At 43.0% G+C, this 19,940-nt stretch overlaps 1 protein-coding gene across 4 annotated transcripts in view; it reads right to left on the bottom strand.

The window, feature by feature from the left end:
• Positions 1 to 19,940, bottom strand: part of atp2c1 (ATPase secretory pathway Ca2+ transporting 1) — a 174,922-nt gene that overhangs the window by 119,811 nt on the left and 35,171 nt on the right. For 3 of the 4 annotated variants that reach the window (XR_008810681.1, XM_056285570.1, XM_056285571.1), the window contains exons 2-3: positions 16,423 to 16,527; positions 15,729 to 15,845 (exon numbers count right to left, since the gene is read on the bottom strand). Coding sequence is in view for 2 of the 4 variants with exons in the window: in XM_056285570.1 (XP_056141545.1) it covers positions 15,729 to 15,845; positions 16,423 to 16,527 (222 nt within the window). In the remaining 2 variants the exon portion in view is untranslated. Of the gene's footprint in view, positions 1 to 15,728; positions 15,846 to 16,422; positions 16,528 to 19,940 lie in introns of those variants that run through there. The other variant, XM_056285572.1, reaches the window with a different exon arrangement.

The raw sequence follows: 19,940 nt of genomic DNA, 5'->3' as shown, positions 1-19,940 counted from the left end.
GGTGTAGCCATTTTTCAGCTGGAGGAGAATGATGCTGGGAGACACCGACAGTCGCTAGGTCAATGGACTCTCTTGGTTTTACACCATTTTTTCTCTGCTGCTCTGAGCCCGCCCTTTGCTTTCTGATGACCTCAGTGAGCCATGGACTAGGGGTGGCGTTATGAACAAGTTTGGATGCTAGAGGGCAGAATTTCCTAAGAGAGGAGGCTAGTGAGGAACAGTGTATCTGTAGCCTCATTGACAGGGAATGAAGAAAATTCATTATGAGGAGGCATGGAAGCCAAGACCTCATTGGAGAGCTGGGTCGGTGTAAGGGACCGGATGTTTTGGCGGAAGGAGACCTATTCGGCCACCCCTATACGCCCTGCATAAGCTGGCAGATAGACAACTCCTCCTCCACTCACCAGGCTGAAGAGGGTGCTTAGTTCCACTCTATTTAATGGTTGACTGGAAGTAGGGTAAAACTACAAGAGACACAACGCAACAAACATACAAAGTTCAATACATCAGTGAAAATTACTATGAAATTATATATGAGTTTCAAGTGTGTTACTGCTATGCAATTTCTAGCATATGCCTTATTATTGACCAACTAAGGTGAGTATTTTGGCTAAACTGATGACAACGGATTATCACATCCAATTAATTCGCTAGCATTAGCATTCGCTAATAATAGCACATGTAATATGAACTCATACAATAAAATACGACATATTTATATCAAGCCAAACTAATATGCTAACAAATGTGATTTAGGCTTATGTTAAGAATACTAACATACCAACAGTGCATCCAAAAGCATAAAATGTATGTAGAGAATAGTGATATCGTGAACAAAACGTCTCGAGGCTTTACCAGGTTTTCTGTTGACTACTGCACTTCCTGTATTGTCGCTGTGGTGCTGGTGATGTCATCAGTAAACAGAAGACTCTTAAAGAGACGGTACACATTAACTAATACTGACAGCACACTCCCCACCTGGTATCCTTGGATGCCACTACCTTTGCCTATAACAACACAAACAGAAGAAAAACTGCCCTATCATTACTCTGCAGGAAGGAGTGTCACTACTTGAGTTATAGGTCTTAGGAAAAACTTTATCCTTTCTTTATCCACAACCTTGAGTTCCACCTTATGGATTGTTCCGTCATCACTCAGGAATACTTTACTGATGCGCCCTAATGGCCAGTCATTCCTTTTGGACTGAGAGTCTTTCATAAGCACTACAGTCCCTTCTGTGATGTTCTCCTTGTCTATCTCCAATCTTATGAGCTCAGCCACATCCACAACTAATACGGCAGCACAGAGTTCGAGGCGGGGGATGGTTAAGTCTGGACATGGGGCAAGCTTGGCTTTCCCAGGAATGAAACCTGTCTGATGGTTCCCATGTGAGCCTGAGATCTTCAGGTATGCCACTGCACCTATTGCTAAGACAGAAGCATCTGAGAAGATGCAGAGCTCTCTGTTTAGGGCAGTGGAAGGGGATGCTTGCGTGTAAGGCCTGGGGATGTGAAGATCTTGGAGCTCTTGCAGGGAGTATCTCCACTGTTCCCACATTTCCAGCTTTCCAAGGGGTAAAGGCACTTCCCAGTCTTTAGAGTCTGCTGCAAGGTCTCTGAGCAAAGCCTTGCTTCGTATGACGACTGGGGCAGCGAACCCAAGAGGATCGTATAAGCCATTCACGGTAGACAGGACTCCACGGCGGGTGAATGGTTTCCGGTCGCTTGACACCTGGAATGTAAATGTGTCGCTCTTAAGGTCCCAAGCGACTCCAACCTCTTCAGTGGAGGAGCCATTTCGGCATTGCCTTGCTCCAGTAGCTTCTCCATAAAGCCAAAGAAGTGTTGCTTCATGTCAGGTTTCCTTGAGAAAGACCGCTCTAATGACCTGAAACGATTCAGGGCCTGTTCTCTGTTATTGGGTAGATGCCGTCTCTGAGGCTTGAAGGGGAGGGGGGCTACCCAACTGTTTCGTTTATCTTTGTAGAAGCTTCGTTTCATGATATGAAGGAAGGTCAGGTCTTCAATGGAAGGGGCTAGCTTTTCATCATCTCCCGTTCTCCTGAAGACGTCATCTCCCGTATGAAATCTGCCCTTGTCTCGTGTCGGTTTCTTAGCTGAGACATTAGTGTGCATTCCTCGGGCCTTCACTTTACGGACACTTTCCTTCACATGAAAAGTGTTAGGGCATGGTTTATAGAGTGACTGTCTACTATTTTCCAGAGAGTTGGTAAAGAAGACGTTGACGCTAAGTGGCTTATGGACTCTGCCCAAACAAACGTTACCGACTAGGACCCACCCAAGGTCTAGTTTTTGGGCATATGGTGCGTCATGTGGTCCATTTATCTTTCCTCTTGCCTTATGTATTCTGATAATATCTCTGCCAAGTAGCATCATGATTGGAGCATCATGCTCAGCGCTGGGATCTGGCCTGCTATAGGCTGTAAGTGTGGGTGATGAAGAGCAGCTTGTGGTGTAGGGATCTCCAACCGGTTATTTGGAATGTTGTTACACTCTATTAAGGTCCGAAGAGAAAGAGTGACATGTCCATCTATGGAACTTACTTGAAAGTCATGCGCTCGTCTCCCACTTGCCTCTGCCACACCTGCGCAGGTTTTTAGATGGTGAGGAGAACTGTGGCTGTCCAACTTGAAAACATCAAAGAATTCTGCTCTCACCAAGGAACGATTACTCTGGTCATCAATGACAGCATACACTTTGATTGCCTTATCCTGCTGACCATTCGGAAACACTTTGACGAGGCAGATCTTTGACAGGTTTACCACTCAGATTACCTCCACAGACTTCAGTGCAATTGGCTGACACATCTTCTTTGGAAATATCACTCCTCTCCCCGCCGTGATCTTCAGTAGGGGTGAGGGCGTTTACAAACTCGGGTGCAGGCCCTGGGTGTAGAGCAGAGTGATGCCGCTCACTGCCACATTCATTACACTTTAAAGACCTTTCGCAATTCTTTGCGAGGTGTGTGGTTGATGCTATGAATTTAAAGCAAATGCAATTCTGCTTTAGAAAGGCTTTCCTGTCTTCCAGAGACTTTTCCCTGTACCCTCTGCATTTGCATAAAGGGTGTGGCTTCTGATGAATTGGACACAGCTTTGCTGGATCAATGTTAGCCTTTTGCATGTCTTCGTCTGCTGTTTTATTCAGAGATGTTTGTCTTGTGGACTGAGACAGATGTTCTGTTCGAGTTTCTAAGGTGTTCTGGTTTTGTGTGGTCTGCATGGAGAGGGAGAAAGAAACTAGGGTCATTGCGCATCTTTGCTTTATCTGATATGAACTCAACAAGGGCAGAAAATGGAGGAAAGGAGACCCATGCTGCTTTTCGAACGCGTAGCCTAGCATCACCCATCTCTCTTGTAGATTAAAGGGCAGTTTTTGAACTATGCTGGTTACGTCCCGTGCTGTATCTAAACAGTCAAGACCAGAAAGCACTCCCTCTGATTTTGCTGCTTGAAGCTCCATCAACAGGTCTCCCAGTTCTCTCAGTTTCTTCCAGTCTTTGTTTTAAATCTTTGGGAAGCCGTCAACTCTTTTTAGTAATGCACTCTCAATGACCTCAGGTGCCCCAAAGCATTCATCAAGTCGCTGCCAAATAATCTGAAGTCCCTTTTCTGGGTTATAGACATGTATGGCTCTTATCCTTTTTGCTTGTTCTCTTGACTCTGCACCTAACCACTTAACTAGGAGATCCATCTCTTCTTTAACTGAGAGGTCAAGGCCTATTGTGGTGTTCAAGAATGACGCTTTCCAGGCCCTATAATTTTCTGGGCAATCATCAAACTGCAGTAGGCCTGTGGCAATAACTTCTCTACGTGCCATGAACCTAACAAGATCAGACATATTCTGATTGTTTCCATAGTGAGCCTGTGGGGTGCTAACAGGAAACTGGGCATGTGCTTTTGGTGAAGGTGGGTGTGGCTTGACCTGTGGGTAAGTCTGAAATTGTGGCGCTGGAGTTAGGGCTGGTGGCTGCGCCACACCATGGTGGAGAGTATCTGCAGGTAAGTAACAATGATTCTCAGGTGGCCTGACATGGCCGAAATAAGCTTTGTGCTTCTGCTCTCTAAAGCCTGAATGTTCTGTGGTTTGTGATGGCCTGGTAGCATTTGCATCAGAGTGGGTAACTTGTCTCTCCATGCTGATTGCATGTCCACTAGGGAAATATGCTTCAACATCATAGGTGGCCCTTGTAGATGCCCTGCTATAGGGAAAGCTACTGTCTGTGTCTAGGCCATACATTTGGGATGGCACTGGTGGTGGCCTTGGCTCTTCTGACGTTATGACTGGGTCTGCCTGAGTGTCAGTCCGTAGTCCGGTCTGTTCTTGAAGATAGTCAATGGTTCGCTGAGCAGAATCATGAGCACTGAATCCTACATCACTTTTCAACTCAAAGTCCGATTCTTTGTTGCACACAAGGGCTGCCGCCAATGCTTCGGCCTTTGGAACTGCTGTTTTTTCAGCATTTAGGACATCAAGTTATGCATCTAAGCATACTTTCTCTGCATTCAAGTGTGCTTTTTGCATTTTAACCGGCATTTCCTTTTCTGCATATTTTAATTTAGCTTTGGCCTCTTCAGCCTCAGCAAAGGCTATGGCAGCCGCTGAGCTAGCACAGGAGCCGCGAGAGCGTTTAGATGTTGCTGACCCGCCAGACCAGGTAATACAGCTGTTTGGGGATCGTGACTTCTGTTCTTCCATAATGTCGTGGAAGCCTGATTATTAAGCTGGTGTTCTGTTGTAAGCCTGTTTCACTGTTCTGTAGTAATGACACTGACCTGCTCTGCTGTATCTCAGCCTGTTAGGAAGCTGTCGTTTTACTATTCTGCCACCCCCCAAACGCCCTGCATAAGCTGGCAGATAGACAACTCCTCCTCCAATCACCATGCTGAAGAGGGTGCTTAGTTCCACTCTATTTAATGGTTGACTGGAAGTAGGGTAAAACTACAAGAGACACAACGCAACAAACATACAAAGTTCAATACATCAGTAAAAATGACTATGAAATGATATATGAGTTTCAAGTGTGTTACTGCTATGCAATTTCTAGCATATGCCTTATTATTGACCAACTAAGTTGAGTATTTTGGCTAAACTGATGACAACGGATTATCACATCCAATTAATTCACTAGCATTAGCATTCGCTAATAACAGCACATGTAATATGAACTCATACAATAAAATACGACATATTTATATCAAGCCAAACTGATATGACTAACAAATGTGACTTAGACTTATGTTAAGAATACTAACATACTGACAGTGCATCCAAAAGCATGAAATGTATGTAGAGAATAGTGATATCGTGAACAAAATGTCTCGAGGCTTTATCAGGTTTTCTGTTGACTACTGCACTTCCTGTATTGTCACTTTGGTGCTGGTGACATCATCAGTGAACAGAAGACTCTTAAAGAGACGGTACACATTAACTAATACTGACAGCACAAGACCATTTGTGGAGGAACGTGAGTAAGTTCCAGTAAGGAGGCCGTGAACTGAATAAAGAAGTGGTCTGACAGATGTGTGTGTGTGTGTGTGTGTGGGGGGGGGGGGGGGGAGTGACATTCAGATTTGCTGTGGAGCAGTTCCAAGTCAAAATCAGATCAAGACTATTGCCTGCTTTGTGTGTGGGAGGGGTGGGGACCTGTCTGAGGTCAAAGGAGGACAGAAGAGACAGGAAGTCAGTTGCTTGGGTTTTGTCAGTAGGGATATTCATGTCTCCCATGACAATCAGTGGCGTGTCATCATTAGGAATGGCTGAGAGTAACATGTCTAGTTCGACTACCAAGTTCCTCAGTTGACACCTTGGTGGGCGGTAACCATGATTACATGGTATTCAAAGGAGGAGTTGTTGCTTAGCAGAGAAAGCTTAGTGAATTTCCATTCGTTGGAAATGAGGACACCCATACCGCCTCTACGCCCAACAGAATGGGGTGAGTGTGAGAAAGCATTGTCAACAGAGAGTGTGGCCAGTGTGGCAGTGTTTCTGGACATATCCAGGTTTCGGTCAGGGCTAGTACCTGAATGTCTGACAGATTAGCAAGTGCTTGGATAAATTCTGTTTTATTTACAGCAATTCCAGAGGAGGCTTTCCTGAGTGGACAGAGGTTCTCAGGGTTGCATTGTCGGCAACAGATACGGTTTTTTCGATAACCGTGAATGACAAGGATGTCTTTGTAGCACATGGTGGCGAGGCAGGCAACGAGAGAAAATAGTAGAACTTGTAAGAATGGTCCAGCGTGCGAGAATATAGTTGGTCTGGTTGTGATGTGTATTTATATGTACTTGTATTTAACCATCTTCAATCTCTTTACTGGCTAAAATCATTTTTAAACTCCATGCATATCTAGAGATTGGGAGAAGGAAGTACAGAAAGACCCCCGCCACCCCATGGAACTGCCTGTGTGCATGTGTGTATGTGAGAATGAATCTGTATCTTTCCAATTACCAAATAAAACCTGCTGTTATTGTATATTATTTTAATTCTTCATAATAATAATAATAATAATACATTTTATTTGTGGGTGCCATTCAGAGCACTCAAGGACACAGAGCCTACCACCATCGCATCATCAAAGTTGGAACAGACCCAAAATGCAGAATCTGTAGAATGTACGAAGAAACCATCGACCCCATTGTCTCAGGCTGCCTGGAACTGGCAAAGACCGAGTACATGTACAGGCACAACAAGGCAGCAGCATACCTGCACTGGAAGATCTGCAGCAGTTACAAGATCAAGATGACTGAGAAGTGGTACGAACATCAGCCAAAAACGGTCACTGAGAACAATTACGTCACCATCCTCTGGGACATGCCCATCCACACTGACAGAGAGATAAAAGCCATCAAGCTCGACATCGTTATCAAGGACAGGAAGGAAAAGAGGTGCATGCTCATCGACATGGCATCACCATCCGAAACAAACACTTAAGTGAAAGTCACAGAGAAGCTGACCAAATACAAAGACCTGGAGACTGAAATCAACAGGATGTGGGTTATGAAGACCAAAACAACACCAGTAGTCATCGGAGCTCTAGGACTCATGAAGAAGGGAATGGAAAAGTTCACCAACCGTATCCCAGGCAAAATCAACATACATGCAGTCCAGAAGATCGCCCTACTCTGAACAGCCCACATATTACAACGACTACTGTCAATCAAGTGACATCTGCCCTGTAGTGCCTCAGGTCCATAGTTTGGACCCGGCTCTACAGGATGTAAAACAGGAAATGCGAAAGAAATAATAATAATAATAATAATACATTTTATTTGTGGGCATCTTTCAGAGCACCCAAGGACACCTTACAGAACACAGTTAAAAAAACAAACAGCAAAACAAAGCAGGGTAGACAGTTAAAAAGTTAATACAAGAGATAAGTATAAAATCCTCATCTGCACAAAACTCAATGAAGTGTGGATCAGACTGAATATGCCAGTTTGAAAAGGTGGGTTTTGAGATGGGAACTGAAGGTTGAAAGAGAGTCAATGTTGTGAATGTCTTGTGGGAGAGAGTTCCATAGGTGAAGGCAGAATGACAGAAGGCTCTAGACCCCATGGTAGTCAAGCGGGCCGATGGTGTAGTGAGTTGGAGCACAGAAGAGGATTTGTGAGTGCGGGAGGACGTGTGAATATGAAGGAGTTCGGAAAGATATGAAAGAGCTAGGTTATTAAGGGCCTTAAAGGTGAGAAGCAGGATCTTGAAGTCAATACGGTATTTAACAGGGAGTCAGTGGAGTTGCTGAAGAACAGAAGTGATATGATCGATGGAAGGAGTTCTGGTGATGATACAGGCAGCTGAATTCTAGACCAGGTTAAGTTTATGAAGACACTTGAGGGGAAGACCAAAGAGGATAGAATTACAGTAGTCAATATAGGATGTAACCAGGCTGAATGAGTATGACAGTGCTGTTAGGTGTAAGTGACAGGCGAAGATGATTAATATTGCATAGGTGGAAGTATGCAGACCGAGTAACATTGTTGATGTGAGCTTCAAAAGATAATGTGCTGTCCAGGATGACACCCAGACTCTTAACCCGAGGCGATGGAGAAACTATAGAATTGTCAATAGTTAGAGAAAAACTATCAGGTTTAGCCAAGCAGATTTAGTACCCACTAGGACGATGTTGATTCTATCCTTATTAAGTTTGAGGAAGTGGTATGAAAACCAGGATTTAATTTCTAGTAAGCAGTCAGAAAGGGAAGTGGGTGGAAGAGTGGAGGTAGGCTTGGTGGATAGATAAAGCTGGGTGTCATCCGCATAGCAGTGAATTTGAATGCAAAATTTCCTGAAAATGTGGCCAAGAGGTAATAAATAAATAATAAAAATGAGGGGTTCCGATATAGAGCCCTGGAGAATACTGGTAGTAACAGTAAAGGACCGTGATGTCAAATTTTTAAGTTGGACAAACTGAGTGTAGCCAGAGAGATGTGATCTAAACCAGTCAAGAGGGGTGTCAGTTAGTCCAATGGAAGCTAATCTCTCTAGGAGCATGTTATGTGAGATGGTATCAAAGGCTGTACTCAGGTCGAGAAGTACAAGTATGGTTAAGAGCCCAGAGTCAGCTGCCATCAACAGATCATTAGGGATTTTCACCAATGCTGTCTCCGTACTGTGCATGGAGCAGAAACCAGACTGGAATTATTCAAACAGATTGTTGTGCATCAAGTGAGTGTGTGCCTGAGATGTGACTATTCTTTCAAGTGTTTTAGAAAGAAATGGTAAATTTGAGATTGGGCAAAAATTATTCAAATTTTGGGGTCTGCACCAGGTTTCTTGAGTATTGAAGTTATTGCAGCTGTTAAGAGAGATGAGGGAACAAGGCCAGAGGTAAGGGAGGAAGGTACATCAGTTATTAAAGAGGATAGAGAAGGTAGACAGGCTTTTACTAGATGAGTTGGGAGGGGGTCTAACTGACAAGTAGATGATTTGGATTTGCGAATAAGAACAGATATTTCAGCAACAGTTGGGAGTTTAAAACTAGATAGTGAAGAACAGAGGGGAACATAGGAGGGCGAATAAGATGAACTGTATGCATTATTGTTTGACGAGGTCAACTGCTGATGAATAGTTTCATTTGGCATTAAAAAGGGGCATGAAGAATGCCTACCGTTCCAAATGTCTAGAAATGGTTTTAAATATTTGGGCATTAATATCACGAGAGACATGCAAAGTCTTTATCAGGAAAACTTTTCTCCTTTATGTGAGAAAGTCAGACTAGACCTGAAAAAGTGGAAGTCACTTCACTTGTCCTTGGCAGGAAAAGTGAATTGTATTAAAATGAATGTACTCCCCAAATTCCTTTATTTGTTTCAATGTATCCCACTTTATCTTTCTAAATCCTTTTTTAAATCCATTGATAAGGCTTTCATTTCATTCATATGGAGCGATAAGATCCCTAAAATACGTATAGAATTACTACAAAGGCCTAAATTACAGGGTGGCTTAGCTCTTCCAAATCTATGCTATTACTATTGGGCTGTAAATGTTCAAAAAATTATGTATTGGCTTCACTCGCCAGATACAGACTGGTGTGACTTTGAGGCTACATCTTGTATCTCATCATCTCTCACAGCCCTGGTCACTTCCAGCTCTCCTCTTTCTATTACACACTTTACTAACAGCCTAGTCATCATCAATATCCTCAAGATATGGTTTCAATTTAGACGGAACTTTGGGTTCAAACATTGTCTTAGCATGAGTCCTATATGCAATAATCACCTTCTTCCCCCAGCTAGATTAGACTCTGTATTATCTTTTTGGCAAAGACAAGGTATTTCTAAATTTAAAAATATGTACATAAATGGTGTATTTGCAAGCTTTGATGACTTATCACACAAATTTGGGCTCCCTTGGTCTAGCTTATGTCAATATTTTCAAGTCCGCCACTTCCTTCAGAGCCATGACTCCAACTTTCCAAACTTAACTTCAGTCTCAGGTTTAGGTGGTATGTTAGAGATCCCTTTTAATTCTAAAGGACTAATTTCAAGGATACATGATTGTACAGCTTGTCTTAAAAACATAACTTTTGCTAAGATTAGGGCAGACTGGGCAGCTGAGCTTGGAGAGGACATGGATGAGGACAACTGGAACTGTGCTTTACAAAAAGTGAATGATAGTACTTCCTGTGCAAGACTAAGTATAATACAGTTCAAAGTCCTACATCGTGCTGATTTTTCAAATGCAAGACTAGCTAAGATTTACCCTAATTCAGACGCAAGTTGTGACAGGTGCCATAACACCCCTGCCAACTTAACCCATATGTTTTGGTCATGCCTGGCTCTGACAACTTACTGGTCTATGGTTTTTAAATTACTGTCGGAAGCACTTGATATTGATTTCCAACCCAATGCAGCAGCAGCTATATTTGGAATCACAGGTGGGGAACACTCTATAATGAGAAAAGGCCATAAAACCATCATTGCTTTCATGACACTGCTTGCTCGCAGAAGAATTTTATTACATTGGAAATCAAAACACCCACCTAAAGTGTCTATGTGGTTGAGTGATCTGATGCATCTCATACAGTTAGAGAAGATTAAGTACACTCTTAGGGGGTCCAGTGACAATCGTTTCTCCATCTGGGGTCCGATGTCCAATTTTGACATATCTAAGCAAACTAAAAACTTTGCCTGATGACCTAAGATATTTAGTCACCACAGACCACAGTAGGCCTAAATAACATTTCACAAATAGAAGTGTTCAAACATATTAATTTATTTTTCCTTCCTCATATCTTTATTTTTTTTTCTTATATACCAGTTACCAGGGATTGTATATTCTAGGGATATACATATTGTGGATATTGTATTTAAATTGTTTCTGCCTTGGACTGATGCAGGCATGTATGACTGCAATCGGGAATATGTATGTACACAGTGACATTGAACATGGCTAAATGTGACCTCTTTCACATGTAAATGTATCTATTATTATTATTATTATTGTGTATATGTTGTTATCTTATTTTCTTTTTCTGCTTCTCTAGGCGGGTGCACCCCATGTTTTGGTGGGTGGGAAGGGTGGGTGGTTGGGGTGTTTGTGTAAAAGAAAAAAGAAAAATGGAAATAGTCTAAGTACATGCCTATTGTATTTTGCGCTTGTTAACATCTCCAAATAAAAACTTATAAAAAAAAAAAGGTCATGAAGGTGTTACATTGAGCAACTGAATACAGGTGAGGTGCAAAAGTGTCCGGTGGCTGTAAAATATTGTTTACCATTGAAAACAGGGCTCTAGTGTTCCCTTCGCCTGATCTAATTAATCATATTTAGGATAGGCCTAGTTTTATTTTCAAACTGCTTCTTTGATGAAAAATCACGCCAGAATCACATTGTTACATAAGTTGATTGTTAAATTTATGAATGATCAAGAAGTATGGTGGGAACAGTAATTGTTTGTCCAGGTACTGGAGTCCCATTTGACAATTGTTCTGGAAGATTATATAATCATGGTATGAACTCAGCGAGCAGCCGTCTTTAGATGTGTCTTCATCAAGCTAGCTTTATGCAAATTTTGAAGTTGCAAACAAGAAAATATGGATGGAAATACCATGACAGTGAAAAAAGTAATCACAAAAAAGGGTTTTAATGCTCAGCTCTTTCGGCGAAATTGAAGTGCTGCTGAAGACATGAAATAAAGAGGAATGGAATTTTCAGAATTCTCAGATGGCAAGTGATTCTTGACAATCCTCTGCATTTTTCTCTTAATTTATTCTGAGGGCAGTCCTGCAACCAGGGACATTTTTAATGTAAATGAAGCTATAAGAAAATGCACCTGTTTTGCATTTTGATTTGCTTGAAATTCAGATGGAAACACGGCTACTTACATAAACAGACACACATGTACAGTGCTACGAAATAGTATTTGCACTCATCCTGGTTTCCTCTATTTTTGCATATTTGTCATACTTAACTGTTTCAGAATCAGAAATTCTTTTATTGCCACGTGCATTACATGCGTAGGAATTTAGCTTGGCGTTGTTGGTGAAACGTCAGATCTTCATACAAAATGTAATATAAAACAAATAGCCCTTTTCCAACAACATGGAATGGGCACTGTTCAGAGCATTTTGACCAAAACTAAATTGCTTCGGAACCGGAAAAGTTGGTTCCCAACTGGAATCAAAAAAATAGTACGACCTGAAAGGGGAACTGTGACGACATTTGTGTTGTGTCATAGTCTGTTTGTGTTGTTCATATTCTATTTGAGTTTTGTGCAGATGATGATTTTATACTTATCTGTTGTGTTAACTTTTTATTGTCTACCCTGCTTTGTTTTGATTTTATGCTGTCTGATACAGTGCTGCTTGTTTTTTACTGTATTCTGTAAGGTGTCCTTGAGTGCTCTGAAAGGCGCCCACAAATAAAACGTATTATTATTATTATTATTATTATATTCTAGGTTGGAAAGAGAGATGGAAAAGGCAATAAGAGACATCATGTGAGAATTGTTGGAAAAAAAGTGCAGTGGTCTGCCGACAAAACCCAATGCTCGGTGATGGTTTGATCATCTGCTGAGTTTCAGGAAAAGCTAGAAAGTAGCACCAGAAAGAGTAAGCTGTGTGCTGAATCAGTCAAAGAGTTGGACATTGCTATGTACACTCGAACGCAAGTACAAATACTAAACAAACTACAAAGCTCATTTAGATGCAGGGGCAACAAAAACTGTTTTTTCTGGGATGGGGACCTAATTAAAAAACATTTAAAATCATCAGTCATTTCATCTGGATAAACACTTCTATGCACCCTGTGCACTGCCTGTTGACACCTATATCCTATCAGACTTGAACCTGGTTTCTTGACACTTGTGTTGCTGTGTGCTGACTAGATCCTTGCTTGTGCTGCATTAACTCTCACATGTACGTCAGTCACTATGGAAAAACGTGTCTGATGATAAAACTGTACCACTGTAACAATTACAGGAAGCAACTGGTTGCAGTTGTTAAGTTTAGGGGGCAATTACTTGGGTGATATGGGTGGGATAACTTTTCTCCTTCAATAAATGAAACGGTAATTTAAAAACTATATTTTTTGTTTACTTGGGTTCTCCTTGTCTTAAATTACATTTTGTATAAAGCTCTGAAACCATTCAGTGTGACAAATATGCAAAAATAGAGGAAATCAGGAAGGGAGGAAATACTTTGTCACGGAACTGTACATTTCTGCCTGTATGTACATGTACATCATGTTCCCATACTAATAGCTAGGTGGCTTAATCCAGTACAGTACCTCATCTGTATATTTAGAGGTTATGCCTTCATGTTCCTTGCTGTGCACAAGTTTGTCAGATCAGTTGTTCAGACCAGGAATAATGAAGATGATACCACCATCTTCAGTACATCTAAAAGGGATTGGAGACTGCAAGGTGGTGACAGGGGAGAACGTAGATAGGCAGCATCGGATGGTGGTCTGTAGGATGACTTTGGAGAGCAAGAAGAGGAAGCGAGTGAAGACACAGCCGAAGATCAAATGGTGGAAGTTGAAGAAGGAAGACTGTTGTGTGGAGTTCAGGCAGGAGTTAAGACAGGCACTGGGTGGTAATGAAGAGTTGCCAGATGGCTGGACAACCACTGCAGAAATAGCGAGGGAGACAGCTAGGAAGGTACTTGGTGTGTCATCAGGACAGAGGAAGGAAGACAAGGAGACTTGGTGGTGGAATGAGGAAGTACAGCAAATTATACAGAGGAAAAGGTTGGCAAAGAAGAAGTGGGATAGTAAGAGAGGTGAAGAAAGTAGACAGGAGTACAAGGAGATGCAGCGTAAAGCAAAGAGAGAGGTGGCAAAGGCAAAGGAAAAGGCGTATGGTGAGTTGTATGACAGGTTAGACACTAAGGAAGGAGAAAAGGACTTGTACCGATTGGCTAGACAGAGGGACCAAGCTGCAAAGGATGTGCAGCAAGTTAGGGCGATCAAGGATAGAGATGGAAATGTGCTGACAAACGAGGAGAGTGTGCTAAGAAGGTGGAAGGAGTACTTTGAGGGGCTGATGAATGAAGAAAATGAGAGAGAGAAGGTTGGATGATGTAGGGATAGTGAATCAGGAAGTTCAGTGGATTAACAAGGAGGAAGTGAGGGCAGCTATGAAGAGGATGAAGAGTGGAAAGGCAGTTGGTCCTGATGACATACCTGTGGAGGCGTGGAGATGTTTAGGAGAGATGGCAGTGGAGTTTTTAACTAGATTGTTTAACACAATCCTGGAAAGTGAGAGGATGCCTGAGGAGTGGAGAAGAAGCATACTGGTACCGATTTTCAAGAACAAGGGCGATGTGCATAACTGTAACAACTACAGAGGTATAAAGTTGATCAGCCACAGCATGAAGATATGGGAAAGAGTAATAGAAGCTAGGTTAAGAGGAGAGGTGATGATCAGCGAGCAGCAGTATGGTTTCATGCCACGAAAGAGCACCACAGATGCGATGTTTGCTTTGAGAATGTTGATCGAGAAGTATAGAGAAGGCCAGAAAGAGTTGCATTGTGTCTTTGTAGATTTAGAGAAAGCTTATGACAGAGTGCCGAGAGAGGAGGTGTGGTATTGTATGAGGAAGTCAGGAGTTGCAGAGAAGTATGTAGGAGTGGTGCAGGATACGTATGAGGGAAGTGTGACAATGGTGAGGTGTGCGGTTGGAATGACAGATGGGTTCAAGGTGGAGGTCGGATTACATCAAGGATCGGCTCTGAGCCCTTTCTTGTTAGCAATGGTGATGGACAGGTTGACGGACAAGATCAGGCAGCAGTCTCCATGGACGATGATGTTCGCGGATGACATTGTGATCTGTAGCGAGAGGAGGGTGCAGGTTGAGGAGAGCCTGGAGAGGTGGAGGTATGCACTGGAGAGAAGAGGAATGAAAGTCAGTAGGAGCAAGACGGAATACCTATGCGTGAATGAGAGAGAGGACAGTGGAATGGTCAGGATGCAAGGAGTGGAGGTGACAAAGGCATTTGAGTTTAAATACTTGGGGTCAACTGTCCAAAGTAACGGGGAGTGCAGTAGAGAGGTGAAAAAGAGAGTGCGGGCAAGGTGGAGTGGGTGGAGAAGAGTGTCAGGAGTGATTTGCGACAGAAGGGTACCAGCAAGAGTTAAAGGGAAAGTTTACAAGATGGTTGTGAGACCAGCTATGCTATATGGTTTGGAGACAGTGGCACTGACGAAAAGACAGGAGGCGGAGCTGGAGGTGGCAGAGTTGAAGATGCTAAGATTTTCACTGGGAGTAACGAAGAAGGATAGGATTAGGAATGATTATATTAGAGGGACCGCTCAGGTTGGATGGTTTGGAGACAAAGCAAGAGAGGCAAGATTGAGATGGTTTGGACATGTGTGGAGGAGAGATGCTGAGTATATTGGGAGAAGGATGCTGAATATGGAGCTGCCAGGGAAGAGGAGAAGAGGAAGGCCAAAGAGGAGGTTTATGGATGTGGTGAGGGAAGACATGCAGGTGGCTGGTGTGACAGAGGAAGACGCAGAAGACAGGAAGAAATGGAAACGGATGATCCGCTGTGGCGACCCCTAACGGGAGCAGCCGAAAGTAGTAGTAGATACCACCATCTTCAGGACCCTGTCAGCCTTTCATTTACCAAGGCTGTCTTCAGCCGTGACATCATCACAGTTAACATGACCTTTACAGTGTGTTATAATACCATTGATGGTGCATTTTCTACACCATTTCAAATCCACTTCTCTTTAAAGCAGGTTGTATATTTACTGCCTGTTACCTGGGAAATGTACTTCTTCCACAGGGGCTCCTCCTCACTGATGTCAAACTCATTCCAACCATGATAGGCCCTCCTGCGGCTCACCTCTTCATGAGTCAGGCCCATCTGCAGGTCAGCCTAAAGGGGACAGACAGGAGGAGATGCCAACAACTGGTTGTCAAATTTGAGAACAATTATGAAGGGGGTGGCAATGGGTGGAGCTGTCTTAATAGTTGTTAAATGTTGTGATTGAAGAAAATGTTTGGTTTCCCTGAACTGAGTAATGCTTCATTCCTTTCGCTCTTAACCTATCTGCCTGTATGAGCAGGTTCAGATTAATGAAGCAATAGTCAATCATCTCATGTCATAATTATTACTCATCTCGAAGCACCCTGTGACCACTACCACCTCTTCACTGATACCATTACCTTCACTGACATGACTGACAGAATATCACTGACAAAGAAAGATTAAAAACCATTTGGGTGTCCTCCACCCGAGAAACTCAACATCATTCTGTGGGTGGAGTACATCATAAAATTAACTTTTTGAATTTCTTTTTCCAAGTTACATGTGATTTAGAAATTCACAAATGTTCTTATCTTCTCTCATAATTAAGTATTTTAGTCTTCATCAAGATTCATTTTACATATTGGATACTAGTTTAGCCTGGTTTGTGTGTTTCCATGGAACCAGCTAGTAAACAAGCTGCTACCTGCAGGATACATGCTACTTCGTTGACGGGTAATTCACTGGCTTTCTTGGAGGCTAGTACTGGGACCATGGTCTCATCTTCACTGGAGGGGGGTCTCTTGGAAAGCTGGAAAACACACACACACACACACACACACACACACACACACACACACACACACACACACACACACACACACACACACACACACACACACACACACACACACACACACACACACAGGGTTATTTCTATAAGCAGGCAAGATACTCAAGAAAGCTCTCTGATGACATCTCATCCACCTGGGTCTGGAAGGAGAAGAGAGCAAAACACTTTTTAAGCCTTTCCCCCATCAAGACTACTGATACTCTACCATGTGCCATGGACTTTCTTTCCAACCTAACACCACACCAGATGATCCACCTGACATTTACATATACATTTTTCTACTCTTTATTGTGCATTTCCTAATGGTGTGTGACACTTAGTGGTACAGACCCTGACCCAATCTAGCAGGCTGACCCAATCATGCAGAGACGTATTCATGCTCCTGCACTTACTAATGAGTTAAACTTTAAGACTGAAGTATCTCATCTTTGTATCTTTCAGATAACCTGCCTGTTCCATGCCCTGGTCTAAACTGGACTCAAGCACTCCCCATACAATGAGAACATTCACAGACATCCCCATACAAGGTATTAGTGTAGGATATGATAAAACTTAAAAGCTTTTCAGTATGCAAGGTTTTAATAATAATAGTTGTGTACTGTTTGTAGTAGGGCTGACAATTACGTCACAAAATCAAATTTGGACCCTAACCCACTAGAATTACCAAAATTCAAATACATTTGACTCTTAGTTGTTATTTTTGCCATTAATAAATTCAATATAGGCCAGGTGCAGCATTGTGAAAACGGTTCCACTCTGACATGAGTGGCCTTGTCACAGAACATTGCAACCTGCACACACTGATCTAATTATAGACCAAACAAAAAGCTGAAATGTCTTCAAGAAATTCGTTCATTCATTCATCATCAGACGCTTCTCCGGCGTCGGGTCGCGATGGCAGAAAGCTAAGTAGGGCACTCCAGATGTCCCTCTCCCCAGCAACGCCCTCCAGCTGCTCCTGGGGGATCCCAAGGTGTTCCCAGGCCAGATTGGACATGTAGTCCCTCCAGCGAGTTCTGGGTCTACCCCGGGGTCTCCTCCCAGTTGGCCGTGCCCGGTAAACCTCCAAAGGAAGGCGCCCAGCAGGCATCCTAATCAGAGACCTGAACCACCTCAACTGGCTCCTTTTGACGCGAAGGAGCGGCGGCTCTACTCCAAGCTCCCTCTGGATGTCCGAGCTCCTCACCCTATCTCTAAGGCTGAGCCCAGACACCCTACGGAGGAAGCTAATTTCAGCCACTTGTATCCACAATCTCACCCTTTCGGTCACTACCCAAAGCTCATGACCATAGGTGAGGGTTGGAATGAAGATTGACTGGTAAATTGAGAGGTTTGCCTTCCGGCTCAGCTCCCTCTTCACCACAATGGTCCGGTACAACGTCCGCATTACTGCTGATGCTGCACCAATCCGCCTGTCAATCTCCTGCTTCATCCTACCCTCACTCGTGAACAAGACCCCGAGATACTTGAACTCCTTCACTTGAGGCAACAACTCATCCCCAACTTCAAAAAATGTTCACTTCAATTAAATTTCATTAATGGACAAAAGATGTGGAAGCTATGTGATCTTGCATTTGTAAGGGATAAGAAAAATGCTGAATCAAAACAAAGAACCAAGTCATCTGGGCAGCGTAGCAGACTATTTCGTTGTCTACCACCACGGGGATCTCCGGTTCAAATCCCAGTGTTACCTTCGGCTTGGTCAGACGTCCCTCCACACACAACTGGCCGTGTCTGCGGGTGGGAAGCCAGATGTGGGTATGTGTCCTGGTTGATGCACTAGCCACGCACTCAGTGTAGCTGTTATGCAAATGTTGTCTTAGGCAGCCTGGGCATGCTGAGTCAGGTTAGATGCTGGCACACAGGCTATAAATGCTGCTCACATCTACACATGCTGTTTGGACGCATGTTGACGCACATGTTCTTCAGGCAGTAGCATAGTGAGTATACTTAACAATAGGATTTACTGTCCTAAGGAAGATTTAATGCAGCAGAAATGTCTCGTCAATGTTGCAACAGCTGCAATACATCCTGTTACAACAGCTGCAATACATCCTGTTACATCTGTGGTCAGTACAAGTTGTATTTATTTGTTGTACAAGTTGTATTTATTTTTATTTATTTGCCTATTTGCCTTTTGTGTTCTGTGGAGTGTTTGTGTGTTTCAATGTTGCCGCTGCTACACAACAATTGCCCCTCTGAGGACAAATAAAACCTACTTGACTTGACTCTATGCTTAAGGCTCAAAGACGCACCATGACTGCACTTATTAAAAAAAGCCTATAAGCTCTACTTCGGATGTAAAATTGGTGACAAGAGAAACCCAGGGTTTCACATTTGTTGTGCAACATGTGCAGTCAACCTGATAGCTCGGCTCAAGAGATACTCGGAAGTCAACGCCATTTGCAGTCCCAATGATATGGCGAGAACAGAAGGATCACGTGATGGACTGTTACTTCTGTCTGACCAATGTATCTGGCTTCTCTACAAAAAATAAGAAATCCATCGAATACCCCAACCTGCCTTCGGCCATGACACCAGTGCCACATGATGACAGTTTGCCAGTACCAAAGCCACCAGAGACATGGAGCCTAGATGAGGCAGATGAAGATGCCACAACGCATGAACCAGATGTGGAAAACGACACTGACCCAGATGTTGAACCCGTTATGTCTGGTTATCCTCATCTGATAACACGGTCAGAACTAAATGACCTAGTCAGGGACTTAGATTTGTCAAAAGCTAAAGCAGAACTACTTGGTGCAAGATTAGGATGGGGTTTGGTGTCAAGAAGTACAAAAATGTCTATCTTTTGGAACTGTCAAGAACATTTGACAAACTTCATTATGCAGGTTGACAACCTGTTTCTGCACTGACATTGATGGATTGTTCATGGCTTTCGGTTGTGTGCAGGACCCACAACAATGCCATCTTTTCATAGATTCATCAAAGTTCAGCCTGAAAGCTGTCCTGTTACACAATGACAATGTCCACCCTTCAGCACCCACTGGCTATGCAGTACACACGAAAGAAACCTACAACAACATGGAAGTGTTGTTGAAACGCATACAGTACAACAATTACCACTATAACATCTGTGGTGATGTAAAAGTATTGGCACTGCTACTAGGAATGCAGCTCAGATATACAAAGTACTGGTGTTTCCTGTGTGAATGGGACAGCTGTGCTACAGTCACATCACATTAAAAAGAACTGGCCGCTCCGTAAGCATTTTGTTGCAGGGCAGAAAAGTGTGGTGCATAAACCATTTGTCCACCCAACACAGATATTTCTCCCTCCTCTTCATGGAAAACTCGGACTGATGAAACATTTTGTGAAAGCAATGAACAAAGAAGGTGATGGATTTCACT

The sequence above is a fragment of the Lampris incognitus genome, chromosome 9 (genome assembly GCF_029633865.1).
Source record: "Lampris incognitus isolate fLamInc1 chromosome 9, fLamInc1.hap2, whole genome shotgun sequence".
In the NCBI taxonomy this organism is placed as follows: domain Eukaryota; kingdom Metazoa; phylum Chordata; class Actinopteri; order Lampriformes; family Lampridae; genus Lampris; species Lampris incognitus.
The sequence above is the reverse complement of the archived record's forward strand: the minus strand, read 5'-3'. Positions and strand labels throughout refer to the sequence as shown.